The sequence below is a fragment of the Larimichthys crocea genome, chromosome XIX (assembly GCF_000972845.2).
Source record: "Larimichthys crocea isolate SSNF chromosome XIX, L_crocea_2.0, whole genome shotgun sequence".
In the NCBI taxonomy this organism is placed as follows: Eukaryota; Metazoa; Chordata; class Actinopteri; family Sciaenidae; genus Larimichthys; species Larimichthys crocea.
Genome location: NC_040029.1, coordinates 5,823,522 through 5,836,394, shown reverse-complemented (window position 1 = coordinate 5,836,394; position 12,873 = coordinate 5,823,522). Strand labels below are relative to the sequence as shown.

General features: G+C 44.7%; 1 protein-coding gene across 4 annotated transcripts; it reads left to right on the top strand.

Annotated features, from left to right (window-relative positions):
• On the top strand, positions 1 to 12,453 carry jam2a (junctional adhesion molecule 2a). Of its 4 annotated transcripts, none has more exons than XM_027291682.1 (11): positions 1 to 657; positions 5,503 to 5,568; positions 5,737 to 5,847; positions 7,150 to 7,299; positions 7,389 to 7,576; positions 7,782 to 7,881; positions 8,378 to 8,485; positions 8,652 to 8,667; positions 10,641 to 10,712; positions 11,185 to 11,218; positions 11,565 to 12,453. In XM_027291682.1, exons 1-11 carry the CDS (start codon positions 609 to 611, stop codon positions 11,601 to 11,603), a joined length of 933 nt encoding a protein of 310 aa, XP_027147483.1. In that variant the 5' UTR covers positions 1 to 608; the 3' UTR covers positions 11,604 to 12,453. The 4 variants fall into 4 exon arrangements, with proteins under 4 accessions (XP_027147483.1, XP_027147484.1, XP_027147485.1 ...); XM_027291683.1 differs by having other exon boundaries at positions 2 to 657; positions 8,655 to 8,667; XM_027291684.1 differs by lacking the exon at positions 10,641 to 10,712 and having other exon boundaries at positions 14 to 657.
• Positions 12,454 to 12,873: the final 420 nt, after the last annotated feature.

The following is a 12,873-nucleotide window of genomic DNA, read 5'->3' as shown; positions in this document are numbered from 1 at the left end:
TAAATGGTTAAAAAGATGAACTCATGTTTGGGGGAGTTAAATGTTAAATCTTTAGGGTCAACCCGGGTCCCACTCGGTCCAAGGTCTGATGGGTGCCACACCTTGTTGCCATACCCAGTTGACTCCCGTCATGTGGCCATTTGGCAGTGCAGTGCGCGTCTTGGACACGGCGCTGCGCTCTCGGCGCTCCGCCGCTCTGCTCGTCACTCCTCCCTCCATCCATCCATCCCTCCCTCCCTCCACCTCAACCTCAGCGCCGAAACCGCTAGACCACAAGAGGAGAGAGAGAGAGGACCGTCCATCCGCGTCTGCGATCGTTAACCGAGGCACGCCGTCCCCCCCTTCACCCCCAGACAGACTTTCCGCTTAGCCAAGGAGACGCCGATCAGCCTCCGGAGGTGCGTACCGCTCATCTCAGCCGCACACAGCCGCGCTGTGCCGCTCTGTTCCGGGCCGGTCCTCCTCCACTCTGGAGGACAGTTTATTCCCTGGAAGCTGGATGAATTATTGGAGAGTTGTGAACAAGTGCGAGAAGAAAGCTGAGGCTCGGGATCTGCCTCCTCGCTCCGTCCAGGGAAGACGAGACTCAGCCAGAGTTGTGGAGGATAATGGAGGGGACGTCCCTGTATGTTCCTGTTGTGATTTTACTGATGCAATGTAAGTGACAAATGGAAACTAAGTGTTTCTGTACTTCTCTCCATGAGACAAAGCTAGGAAATGGATGATTAAAGTTGTGGAGAGTGTTTTTTACTTTTTATTTCTAATGTTTATGATAAAAAACAGTCATTTTGTTTAGTGCTCTGAACTTATTTTGTTTTAAACAAGTGATAAATGATTTTAATGTTCAATTTCATGTTGGAAATGTCAATAAGTCTTTTTATTAGAAGAGTTTAGACGAGATTAATTCATCTTGAACACATGGATTTAAGTGAAATATGAATGCTTTGCTCTTGTTTTGTTGCTGTTCAGTGTTATTCCGCTCTCTTATCCAGTTCAGTTAAAGCCCCCTCGGCTTTGGTTGACTATGCAGCCAGACTGTGCTCCTACAAATTTGGCCCCTAAACTTGTGCTTGGCATCGGGCCCCCGCTTATGGGTGTGGGCGGGCACGGCGGTGGCAGGTGGGCACCCGTTTTTGGCTGGATCATGAGGGCGTGAGGTCATCTTGGTTGGATTACAACCAGAAAGTTCAAACGTGGCGTGGTGAGGGTTGTTTTCATAGGAAACTAAACAGGTTTCGTTGAGGTTGCCCTTAACTTTGCTCTGCTTCGTGACATGCAGGGGACAAGAGTAAGTGCTGTTAGGACTCCAGGGGGGGCCAGCAGTTTGAGATGAATGTGATGAGACAGTGAGAGTGAGTGAGTGATGCACATTTTACTGTGTGTCGTCCACATTTTGCCACCTGTCAGGCCAAACAGGTCACGGGTTCACAGAGGTGTGTATATATGTGTGTGTGTGCATGTTCAGTCCTGCTGACAGAAATCACTCATCAGACGTGCAGATAGATGTGAACAGCATCAGCTCTACTGGACTCCCGTGGAGTGTATTGTTTAAAAAAAAAAAAAAAAGTAGGAAGGAAATGTTTTGGGTGGGTCCATGTGGCAACATCCCCCATCTCCACCTCGCAAAAACACTCCCCACACACACACACACACACACCGTGTCTGACTGAGACAGCTGTTGCTCACAGGGTTACACTCATACAGAGAGGCTTTGTTCAAATGGAAAGCACACACACACACACACACACACACACACACTCAGTCCTCACCCTGTTTTTCTCTGTACCCCCGCAGCCTTGAAACGTGTCTGCCGTCCACGTTATCTCCATCACACAGCCAGACAGGATATGTCCTACGGGTCCATCTCCCTTCCTCTTTCATTTGTTCCCTGTTAATTTGAATAAGTGCCTTTAATTATTACTGCGCCATGCTTTTGACCTCGGCACAGCCCTGGCAACACCCATCCGAGTCTCTGTAACACTCTGTACGGACCGCGTAATGAGAGGAAAGCTGCGTGCCAAGTAGCGAGCGTGCCATCTTTCTATTTTTGCTCAGGCAAGAGGGTGGCTGTCCCTCTGTGAGTTTGAGCTGTCGCAGTGTTTGGTTGATGTTGATGCCATGCACGGGCTCTATGTGTGTGTGTGTGTTGACGCCTTTGTCTAGATCAAGTGGGAGGCCTCCATGGGAGGAGGGGGCCTTCAAACTGTTTCAGGGGAGGCTCTGATTAGTTATTAATTTAGTTACCAGAAGGAAAACTGTGTGTGAGAGATCAGAGATGCTGTAGTTTTACTGTTTTTCCAACTTCCCCAGAAACTAATAAATTCCGTTTGGCGTAGTCTTTGGCAATCGTGGCTCAATTGTTTAACGTCTCTGTGCTCAGATAACATAACCATGACTGTACAGGAAACTGAGAATTTCCAAGTTCACATTGTCAGACTTTTCTGGTTTGGCTCTTTCAGACACAATGTGGCAGCAGCAGCACCGTGCTCTGAAAATGATTTTCAATGCCACGCGCCACACTGGTTTTGAACCAGGTTTGAACTTTGTCTGGAGAGTGTGCAATGGCATCGTGTCTGAAAGAGCCAATACTCCTTAAAAATGATCTTTGATTGGTGGAGGAATCACAGTCAGACTAATGTGGCCAAAGGTGCTCGGCCTAGGCAGCAATCCAGGTGGTAACACTGGTCCGGTTGCTGCTATTTGGAGCTCAGACTCGATCAACCTTTTCAAGAGTGTAACGCTCGTCGCAATATCTACATGTAAGACTTATCGGCTTTACCCTGTTTGCTGATCTGGCTCCTAATGGCTGATGACGGAATCTTTAACTAATTTTAGTTTTTATACGACAATGGACCAAATGTGTCTCCAGTGCTGCTAACTGGAGCTGATTATTGGCAAAAATCTGTCAAATATGGTAGCTCATAGATGTGCCCCTCTGTTGCCAACCCCTCAGCCTGACTCAGCTATCTAAAAAAACCTCTTTGGGATGAACATAAGGCATGCGGAGAAACTTATCTGCCTGTTTCTTCCACAGATTACTTGAGTTTTTACATGTTTATTCTTTTGAATTTGATTTTACAAGCTGTATTTAGATCAACCCATCAGCTTGTTTAATGCTCGGTGCATTGATGAGGTTTGGGATGGGCAACCTTCTTTGCGTAGACCCAGAGAGGTTTATACATACCTTATACATGTCTTCTCTTCTATTGCATTGTAGTTTTCATCATTATTATTATTGCTGCTCTGCATCTTTGTCCCTCAAGGCAGATGCTCGTCGGTTTCTGCCTCCTTAAAAGAAATTTTTCCTTGCCACTGTCGCCAGTTTGCTTTGCTCGCGGCACGAATAGTTGGGTCTCTGTAAATAAATCCAATGAGCACAGCCTTAGACTCGATGTCTTGTGGGGTTATATCTTACAGCTGAATGTCTCATGTAAGTTTAATTTGCTAAAAGCTGTTGACGCATGTTTTAGATCCACGCATTTACTCGAGCTACATGCGAGTGACACTAAGCTCGCCGCACTTAAGAGACATCCCTCGCTTCATGGGGCAGACCGGTCTCTGAATGACGTTTCTTCTTGGGCTCTCGGACAACAGGCCTTTCATTTCTGAACGACGTTAACATTACCCACCATGCAGTCGTGAAGCGATCTGAACGGGCCATGTGTTCACGTCCGCTTCGACGCCTTTCGCGGTTAATTGAGGCCATCGAAGCTGACTGGAGTTCACAGTAGTTGGAGAACGGCGAGGCACGACACCAGCCTCTTTGCTCATTTTTTTTTGAAGAGCGTGCTTGTCAGTGGTAAAGCGGTAAATGTTGTCAGCCCTGCTATATCTCTTTTCGCTCAAAGAGACACCCTTCAAGGTGGCGGCAGACCCGGTCTCACACTATGTGACAAGAGCTTCTCCCATTCGCAGCCCTACTGTCTGAGAGGATCTCCCTCGCCTTCAGTCCCACTCTCTCTTTTATTCATGCTTCTGCGGGTCTTTGGTTCCACCCCCCCTCCTTCACTAACCTCCAGCCGGTCCCCCACCCTCCTTCGCCTCCGCTCTCCTCCACTCCACTTCATTTGTATTCTATTCTTAGGGCCTGCTCATCTCTCCTTTGTCGTCCCTTTTTAATCTTATTGTACCTCCCTCCCTCGTCTTGTTCATCCTTTAGTGAGACAATGCTCGGAGGGTGTCGAGGTACGCGAGCCGAGGCTACGACAATAATCCTGTTACACCCTCTGCAAGTCAACGCACGGCGAAAGGGGGTGAGGGGGAAGACGGAGCGTCTGCGGTTTTAATTCACTTAAAGTGAAGCTGGTGTAAATTGAGCCAACTTTCAGAAAAGGCTTTTAAAAGAACTCGAGTGAGCGTTTTGCTGCATTTGGCAGATGACATTATTATTGTAGAGGCCGTTGTTTATTCAAAAGCTAAATTTAAAATAGCGAGCGAGTCCTTCGAGTGTGCACGGAAACAGCACGCTCTTTTCTTTGTGTGTGTGTGTGTGTGCGGTCCAACATGGCCGCCTTCCTGTTCCCCTCCGCACTTCCTGCCTTTTGTCTCGGCGTGCCCTCCATTTTTCCATGTCACCCCCCTCCCTCCCTTAGCATCTGAAAATTCATGGCAATCCAGTAACAATGGACCCAAACCGGAATCCACTGACAAACAGGAAACTGGACAAGTTTGAGCGTTCAAGTCTTTGGGTGGACAATGGTGAGATTTGAATCGCGGCGTGTCGTGATATTTGCAGAAACAATGGCAGGAAACAGGAATGAGTGTGTGTGAGAGAGAGAGAGTGGGAGAGAGTTGCGAGTTAAGCCTTTTTCTCTTCAAGAACTCGTGAAGGTGACATCTTTATTACGCCAAATTAGAAGTTCATTAGAGGTTTCTAAGAAAGTACCTTCGAGGCCTGTTCAACATTAATTGAAATGTCATTTCAAATCTCGTCTTTGCCTTTTTTCTAAATCTAGGACTGAGAGTCTCTAACTTGTTTCTCCTTCAGGTAACCTTTGCCCACATTTAACCTGTGTTTAACAGCAGAACGTAAACCAATCAACCAATCGCAGGAAAAAGGGCAGCTCCTGTTTCCCCTTCCTGTTTGTGGGTATCAGTGACACGCAGACGTAAGGGTGATACAAACAGTGAGACAGGTAGCGCACCATCCTCCCATCAGTTTAATCTGGAGAAGCCTCTGCTGCCCTTAACTAAACATACGGCGGGCTGCTCCTTAACCTCGCAGGATTAAAGTGGAGGAGGGAGTAATCCTGCCCTCACCTCAAATCTCCTGGAGAAAGACTCCCGACTGCTGCGTCTGCCTCAGACAGCAGAGCAAGAGAGACTAAAGACGAGCCATTAAGTATTCTCCTCTTGCAGTTGGCGGGCAACGTGGAGCACTTTACCCAATTCACCTTGCCCCCTAATGGATGACAAGCGATATTGCGTTCTGAACTGCACTCACCCCTCTTTTTCTTTTCTTTTTTTTTATTTTATCACCCTCTCTTTCTCCACCAACACCAGGTTCCCCATCCGTACCCGTCACCGTGTCGACCAAGAAACACAATGTGGAGGTGCGCGAGGAATCAGGTGAGGCAGAAAAAGCAGTTTTTTATTTTTTTCTTCTGTCACATTCTCTCTTGACAGGATAAACCACAAAGCTATAAATAGGAGCAAGCAGTTAAAAATGCCACTGATTGAAGGCTTTGCTTTGTCGTGCCATAAATATCTCATCGGTTTCTTTCTTTTTTTTTTCAGATGCCGTCCTGTCCTGCATATTCCACACAGAGAGAGACCCGGATCCACGAATTGAGTGGAAGAAGAAGGGCAAAGATATTGCCTTTGTGTACTATAACGGACACTTCAAACGTGAGAAAGCGTCCTATATTTTATTCATCCCTCACATCCCGATGGGGCGTTTGTTTTAATCAGCTTGCATCACCAGCTGGAAGGAGTTACATAGCATGAGAGGGGGATGAAAAACACCGGATACGGTGATACAGGAATGATGAATAAGCTGAGAGATACTTTAGCACCGTCAACGGTGTCAAGGCATAAAATCCTAACCTGTCTCTTACCCTTGATCTCTGTCCTTTGTGGTTCAGAATGTGGATTTAATGTTTGAAACAAATGATAAATCAGACAGAAGCTTTCACCCGCTCAGCCGCTTTTATAGACAGCGCAGTTAGCCTGACAGATTTCTTCAAATATGTCAAGGCTTCAAAAACGCCTCTGACCCATCAACCTCTTCACTGGCAAGTCCACTTCAACGGCTGAAGATGGTTTGACATGTGGCGTGAATGATGATTTCTGGCATCAAATGTGTTTTTAAATTCATGAAAAGTCACTGACTGGATTATTGGGTTAAAGGCCCGTTTAACTCCAGTGCAAAGTGTCAAGTATAAAATGTGATTTTGTGTTATTAGAGGTTCAGAATAACTTCTTACTTTGGTTCAAAGCCAGCAAACCTAACCTGTGTTACTCCCAGCATCAGTTTCAGTCTTATGCACTAGTTACATGAACAGATAAAGATAAAAAATAAGCTAGAGGAATAAAATCTAACAAAATAAAATCTGTATAAGTATACTATATGCTGTATACATGAAAAAGGACTCTGGGTATTGAAGAAGTATCGGATCCAGCGGTCATGGTTGATCGCATTTCTGCCGACACAGTGAAGTGACAAGTGTGTAACTCTGCACTTCCTGCAGAGGCTTCACAGTAGACGATAAACCGCTCTGTTTGCTGCGAGGCGTTTACTCCACGTCACGTTTTTCTCTCTTTACAAAGCAAATTAGGCTTGATGCTGCAGTAGTTTGATGAATATTGGGTGGTTTATCAGTGACAAATGCTGGCTACAGAGTCGGATGGATTCTTAATCCTGCAATAAGGTTTGAATTAACCCGGTGAACTTCAGTTCGCTCTCTTTTAGCTGTTTTTAGTCAGGACTCCTGAGGGAAATATCTGGCTCTTTAGCTGCTAAATGTGTGCTGTGTTCACCAGCAAGTCGCTAACTGTGTCTGTCTGCTGTTTGCTGCTGAGCGGGTCATGTACTTTAGGTGTTTTGAACAGCTCCCTGCTCGGCTCCATAAAGATACATGGTTATAGCTGCTTTAACAATATCACATCATGAAGTCTGAATCACATTTCCTCCTCTGTCTTTTCTCTTAGCTCCCTTCGATGGCCGGGCGACCATTGAAGGGGCCACGGTGACGCTCCGAAAGGTGACCCAGGAGGACGCCGGGGAGTACCGCTGTGAAATCAGTGCTCCTATGGATTCCGTGACCTTGGGCGAGACCAACGTGACGCTCAAAGTCTTGGGTACTGGACTGGATTGGAGTTTGATGAAAAGTTTAAAGACGCTGCTTTGTTTTTTCTTCTGTTTCTTACCCATGTCATGTTCCCTTCAGTGCCTCCACACACCCCGTCATGCGAAATCCCCAGTGGGGCAGTGACGGGCTCAGTGGTGCAGCTGCGCTGTAGGGACCGGCAGAGCATCCCGCCCGCTACATACTCCTGGTTCAAGGACGACCAGCTGATCAGCGCGCCCCGCAACGCAAACGCTACCTATCTAATCAACTCCCACACAGGAATACTGGTGAGTGTGTGTGTGTGTCCACAGATAAGAAAAACTGTGTCTGTGCTGGGAGATTACGATGATTCTGTCAAGTTTTGTCCAAGGTGCTTTCTGGTTTGCAAGTGTTCCAAGGACACAGAGCAGATGCTTCAATTTAAAGCACAATCTTCCTAACAACAGTGGACGCCATCAACATAAAAAGTTTTCTATTCCTTCCTGTCTGCAGGAGTTTAAAGCGGTGGCCAAAGAGGACACCGGTCGATACAGCTGCCGGGCTTCCAACAGAGTGGGATCTCAGATGTGCGAGGGCAAGCACATGACGATAGGTGTGTGTGTGTGTGTGTGTGTTTGTAGACTTTACCCTGCCCTCCTCCCCCACACCTTTCAGCACTGGAGAAAATCAAGGGGTGCAGTGGAGAGGAAAAGCCCGCTAAACTTCTTTCGCCCTGCTTCTAAAGCCTGGAAAGTTCTTCACAAACTAAGGTCACGTTTGCATCCAAAACGATGGCGCTTTGTTGGGAAAGCAAGCTAATAAATTATATATACAACGTGCTTGAGGTTAATGCAAGCAAACCATTTTATTGCTGAATAAATTATGGGAGTTATTATTGGAGTAGAGGCAAAAGGCATTAGACGGAGGTGCATTAAAGTGTGGCCTTCCTGTTTATGTTGATGTTTGGAGACTTTATCGTAGCCACTGTAAGGCATTCATACGTCCGCCATCATTTGTGACTTACTGCTTTAATAAAATTGGAAATGGATCTATGTGGAAAACACACCATAACTCAGTCTTCACTCCCCGTTTTGTCCTCTAACTTCCAGAGGACGTCAACGTCCCGGCCGTGGTGGCGGCGGTTGTGGTGGTCTGCCTGGTCGTCGTGATCTGCGGATGCGGGGGATTCCTCCTCCACCGTAACGGGTTCTTCAGCCGTGAGTTTGTCTCTTTGGTTCAATCGGATAAGCACTTTCTCCGCTTGCATGAACAAGCGCGTCAATTAATACAGATATTGTTTTTATTCTCTCTCACAAAAAAAAAAAAAAAAAACTGACATCCACTCTGTTTTCTCCTCCACGGTCGTCTCGACTCATCCATCAGCAGGACACAGAGGAAGGTAAGAGCTCTGTGATTGCATTAACATTGATGTGAACAAACACAGTGAGATCGAGGGGGGGTGGAGGGTGGGTTGTTGCTCTTAGACTGCGTGTCTGTGTGCTGAGTCAGGACTGTATAGAGTGACAGCTGTGGCTGTGTGTGTGCGTCTAAATGTGTGTGTTTTTGAGCCACAGCAGCGCCTGGGTTTGTACTCATCCGGTGATTGGCGCCAACAGATGTAAGGGTAAAAAAAAAAAAACAACAACCACCATGGGAAAAGGCCGCTGTTCTCCATCGCCACCTTCCAAGGCAGACGTACATCTGTTGAAATCGTGTCAAAATGTGGCAGGACGGAAAAAATGCAGACAGTCAAAAGGAGGAGGAAAATAACCAGTGCGACATAATTATGGAGTAATTACTGGCTGTTAATCAGCAAGGAGGAAAATATTGGCAGCAGACAGAATTGCGAGCAATTAAACAGATTGGATTGGCAATTTGAAATGGATTATTTAGATATGAAGCGATAGAAGAACGAGAGAGAGAGTGTCCTGTCCTGTAAACGTGGCCGCGCATGAGCAACGTTTTGATGCTTGGCCTGGCCGTTGCGGCAGAAAAACCCCACAGAGACATAAATGCATGTCCTCATGTGACTGGCCTTAACTCGCTTGACTTTCTGTTATTTGATTATTGCGCAGCGTTTTTGATGGAGAGCGTTCGTGGAGCTCTCCTTGAAGCTTGATTGCGAAGGGCTTTTTGTCTAGGTTGAAGTCTTGATGTTTATCCCACTGAGCTAACCGGAGCTGTCACTGTCAACTTCCTATTTATAGAACGGACTCAAAGGCGATGTGACGTGATATCTGATGCATCAATAGCAGGCACGAGTTAACAGAGTAGGGATGCAGATCGAGGATACAGCACTGCATGTTAGAGAGTCAAGGGGACCTGGTTAGATGGATGCTGAACACTGACCAGGGTTCCTTGAACAATATATAAATATCAATCAATATATTTATTTCTATAGAAGACATGCAGCCTAAAATGCCGAAACAGAAACAGACAACAATGTACAGAATTTTTTATAAATAAATAAAGTTCAAATTTAGAAACCATGGATAAATTTAGCAAGCCTTTAAAGAACATTGCTTCACCAGTACTTACCTAAAGAGTAAGGTCGCCTTTGTATAGCCTGTCTATAAAATAATTAACATTCCCAATCGTTCATATAATCAATTGCACAGATTTACTTGTACACCATTGGATCCATCCATTCCTCACACCACCTACTGCCGCAAAAAGGGAATTACACGTGAACGCAACACAATCACAAAACAATACTAGTCTATTAAAAAAAGGTTTTGAGGTATAAGTGGCTTCGTGCACACGTGTTGCGTCGTCAGGAAGTAGAAAAGAGTCCGATCGGGGTTTAGACGTCGTGTTTTGGAGGTGTCGGATTGCTGCATGTGATTGGCTCACCACTTGACAGTGCTGCATCGCGATTGGCTGCATGTCTGCACAGCATTGCCGCTGGTATATGAAATATTGAATCATTCATAAAGTCTTGTACCCTGTCGTATTTCCTTTTGTCATTTCAAAGCCTGTGCTTGAAAATAGAGTTTTGTCGCTGTGATTCTGTTTTTAAGTCTGAATATTTTGACTGTTTGTAAACTGTAACTGCAATTTCAGCATCTGTCTGGCAGGAAGGCTCCCTGGGATTGAGGTTAAGCATGAAGGCATGGATGTGAATGCTCAAACTTCGATTTGCTGCACAGTTTAGTAAATAATTTTGAAATTACAGAACTAGGATTACAGTGACAAACCTGTATTCCCTCACACATGCTTTTAAAATGACAGAAACGTGCAGAAATGTTTTTATGAATGATTTAAATATCCTATACTAAATAACCACTCCATAAAAAGCATGGTGTGCAGTGCGAGTATCGCATCTCCCCTCACTCTTGTTGACCCTTTTCAAAAACACGCTGACCCCTACAGGTCATTTTGGATCTCCCAGTGTCATGGTGCAGCCCACATCAGCAGCCAAACCCTGCACAGAACTGAGGACACGTGAGTGAGACCCCAGAGACAGATCTGGAAGCAGCCTTAATAATTTGACTTGGGCTATTGCTGCTTTTTAAAATATATTTAAAGTGTTAATTAGTGAGCTTCTTTACTCTTGGATAGAGGCAAGCTGTTAGACTGAAAACAGGTAGCTTGGCTCCATCTAGGAGTAAATAAATCAGCTCGCAGATGAAGTGAAAATCGGCAATTTGTGATTGAAATTGTGCATCAGACCCAAATTATTCTGGCTGCTTTCATAGACGGACCAGTAATTGTAGATACAGACTCTTTGTGTGCATTCAGTTGCACGGCGCTCAGACTTTCCCTCTTCCCACACTGGGAGGTTTGCCATGTATGATGTGCATTATTTATGCAGGGCAAGATATGACTCAGGGTGGAGCTGTCCGCCTCGAGCGTCTTCTCTTCTCTGTGACCGTGTCAAACTGTCCAGCGTGCTTACCATGTCTTTGTCTTTCAGGTCCAATGTCAACTACATCCCTCCACCCCAAGAAGTAAGTTCTTTATCTTGTTGGACTGGCTCACATTTATTATTGCTATGGAGACCACATCTATATTGTTGACTGTCGAATCCTGAACTGAACAGTTACAAGAACCAGAGCTCATTTGATGATCCGCATATAATATTTCCTGTTTGGAGCCACGATAACAGCATTTCTGAACCTCTGCTTACTATCTGACCATCACAGTTTTACAAGGTTAAATTCTGGCTGGCCAATAGGAAGCCTCGATGCACACTTATAATATCGTATTAGGGTTTGATATGAAGGATATGTAATAAAAGCTTATGAAACAAGAGCAATAAAACCATTAAATACTTGTTTTTCTTTGTCTCCCCAGCCCCAGGATTTTAAACACACCCAGTCATTCATGCTCTGAGAAGCTGGCCTTCCTTTGAGAACACATCACCCCTGTGATAAGGTGCCAACACTGGATTCCCTGATTCATTTTGGACTCTGAATGAGCTCTCGATCTTCCAATTGATGCTAATTTCAATCTTCTTCCCTACTGCCGCTCCTGTCGGACGGGTTATGACAAGCAAAGGCTTCTTCTTACTCTCTTGCTTTGCTGTGTGGGTCGTGTTTTTCTGCTCTTATGGGATTAAGTACAGTCTCGTGGCACTCTGCTCCCCTCTGGTGGTCCGATATTTGAACTTCAAATTGATCCAGGAGGACGAGCAAGAGCATCTCCACACTTTGTTTCTTCCCTCTGCAGGCCAATCGTTTGAACTACCTTTGTTTTTCTTTACCAAAGACCGAAATTAATTTAAGATTTATTATTTTTAAAGGAGTTTTCCTTAAAGCCATATATATATATATACATACACACGGAAAGCATTGTTTAATCTACACAAACATAAATGCAGTTTACCTCAGCATCTGCCAATGTCTTATCTTCTGTAACACTGGGGGCCCGAGAGCCACAGTGCTACACAAGATTACATGGATAACATGAAACCAGACCAAGACAACAGACTACAGCCAATTATGAGACCAACCCCATTCCATCCTAATGTGCCTGCATGGTCTTTTTTTTATATATAAATCTATATATATATATATATATACCTTGTGCCTTTTTAATTTGTCTGTCATATTTATCTTTGGATCACAGTTTTTTGTAAAGAACTTGCCTTACTTTTTTCTGTCTTTATATTTTTGTGCCACCGTTTGTCAACGTGGAGCGTCTGTTTTTAGACAGTGTGTGAATGTTCAGAGTTTTATTTGAATGGTGTTGTTTTTTTTGTACAGTAATAAAAAGGTTTTTTCTATTCAACCATGTGTTCTTGTTTATATTATTTTATTATTCTTCTTATTATTATTATTATTATTATTATTATTAGGGGTCATAATAAAAACCTTTGACCAGTTTATAGTAAAGGTTCTTGAATTCATTCATGTAGTACTTCATGAACCATCAGGAAGACGTTATAGTATCGTATGCATTCATTAAAGGGATAGTTTATGTTTTTTTGTGAAGTGGGATCGAATGAGATACTTACACATAGTCAGAGCGCTCCCAGTTTAGAGGACCAGCACAAAAATGGTGCAAAGCCAGCAGAAAAACATGCTTTAGTCACATAAAAAAGATAAATCAACATCCTACACGGTTCCAACTCTACCATGCATGGTGTATTATGCTGCAGATC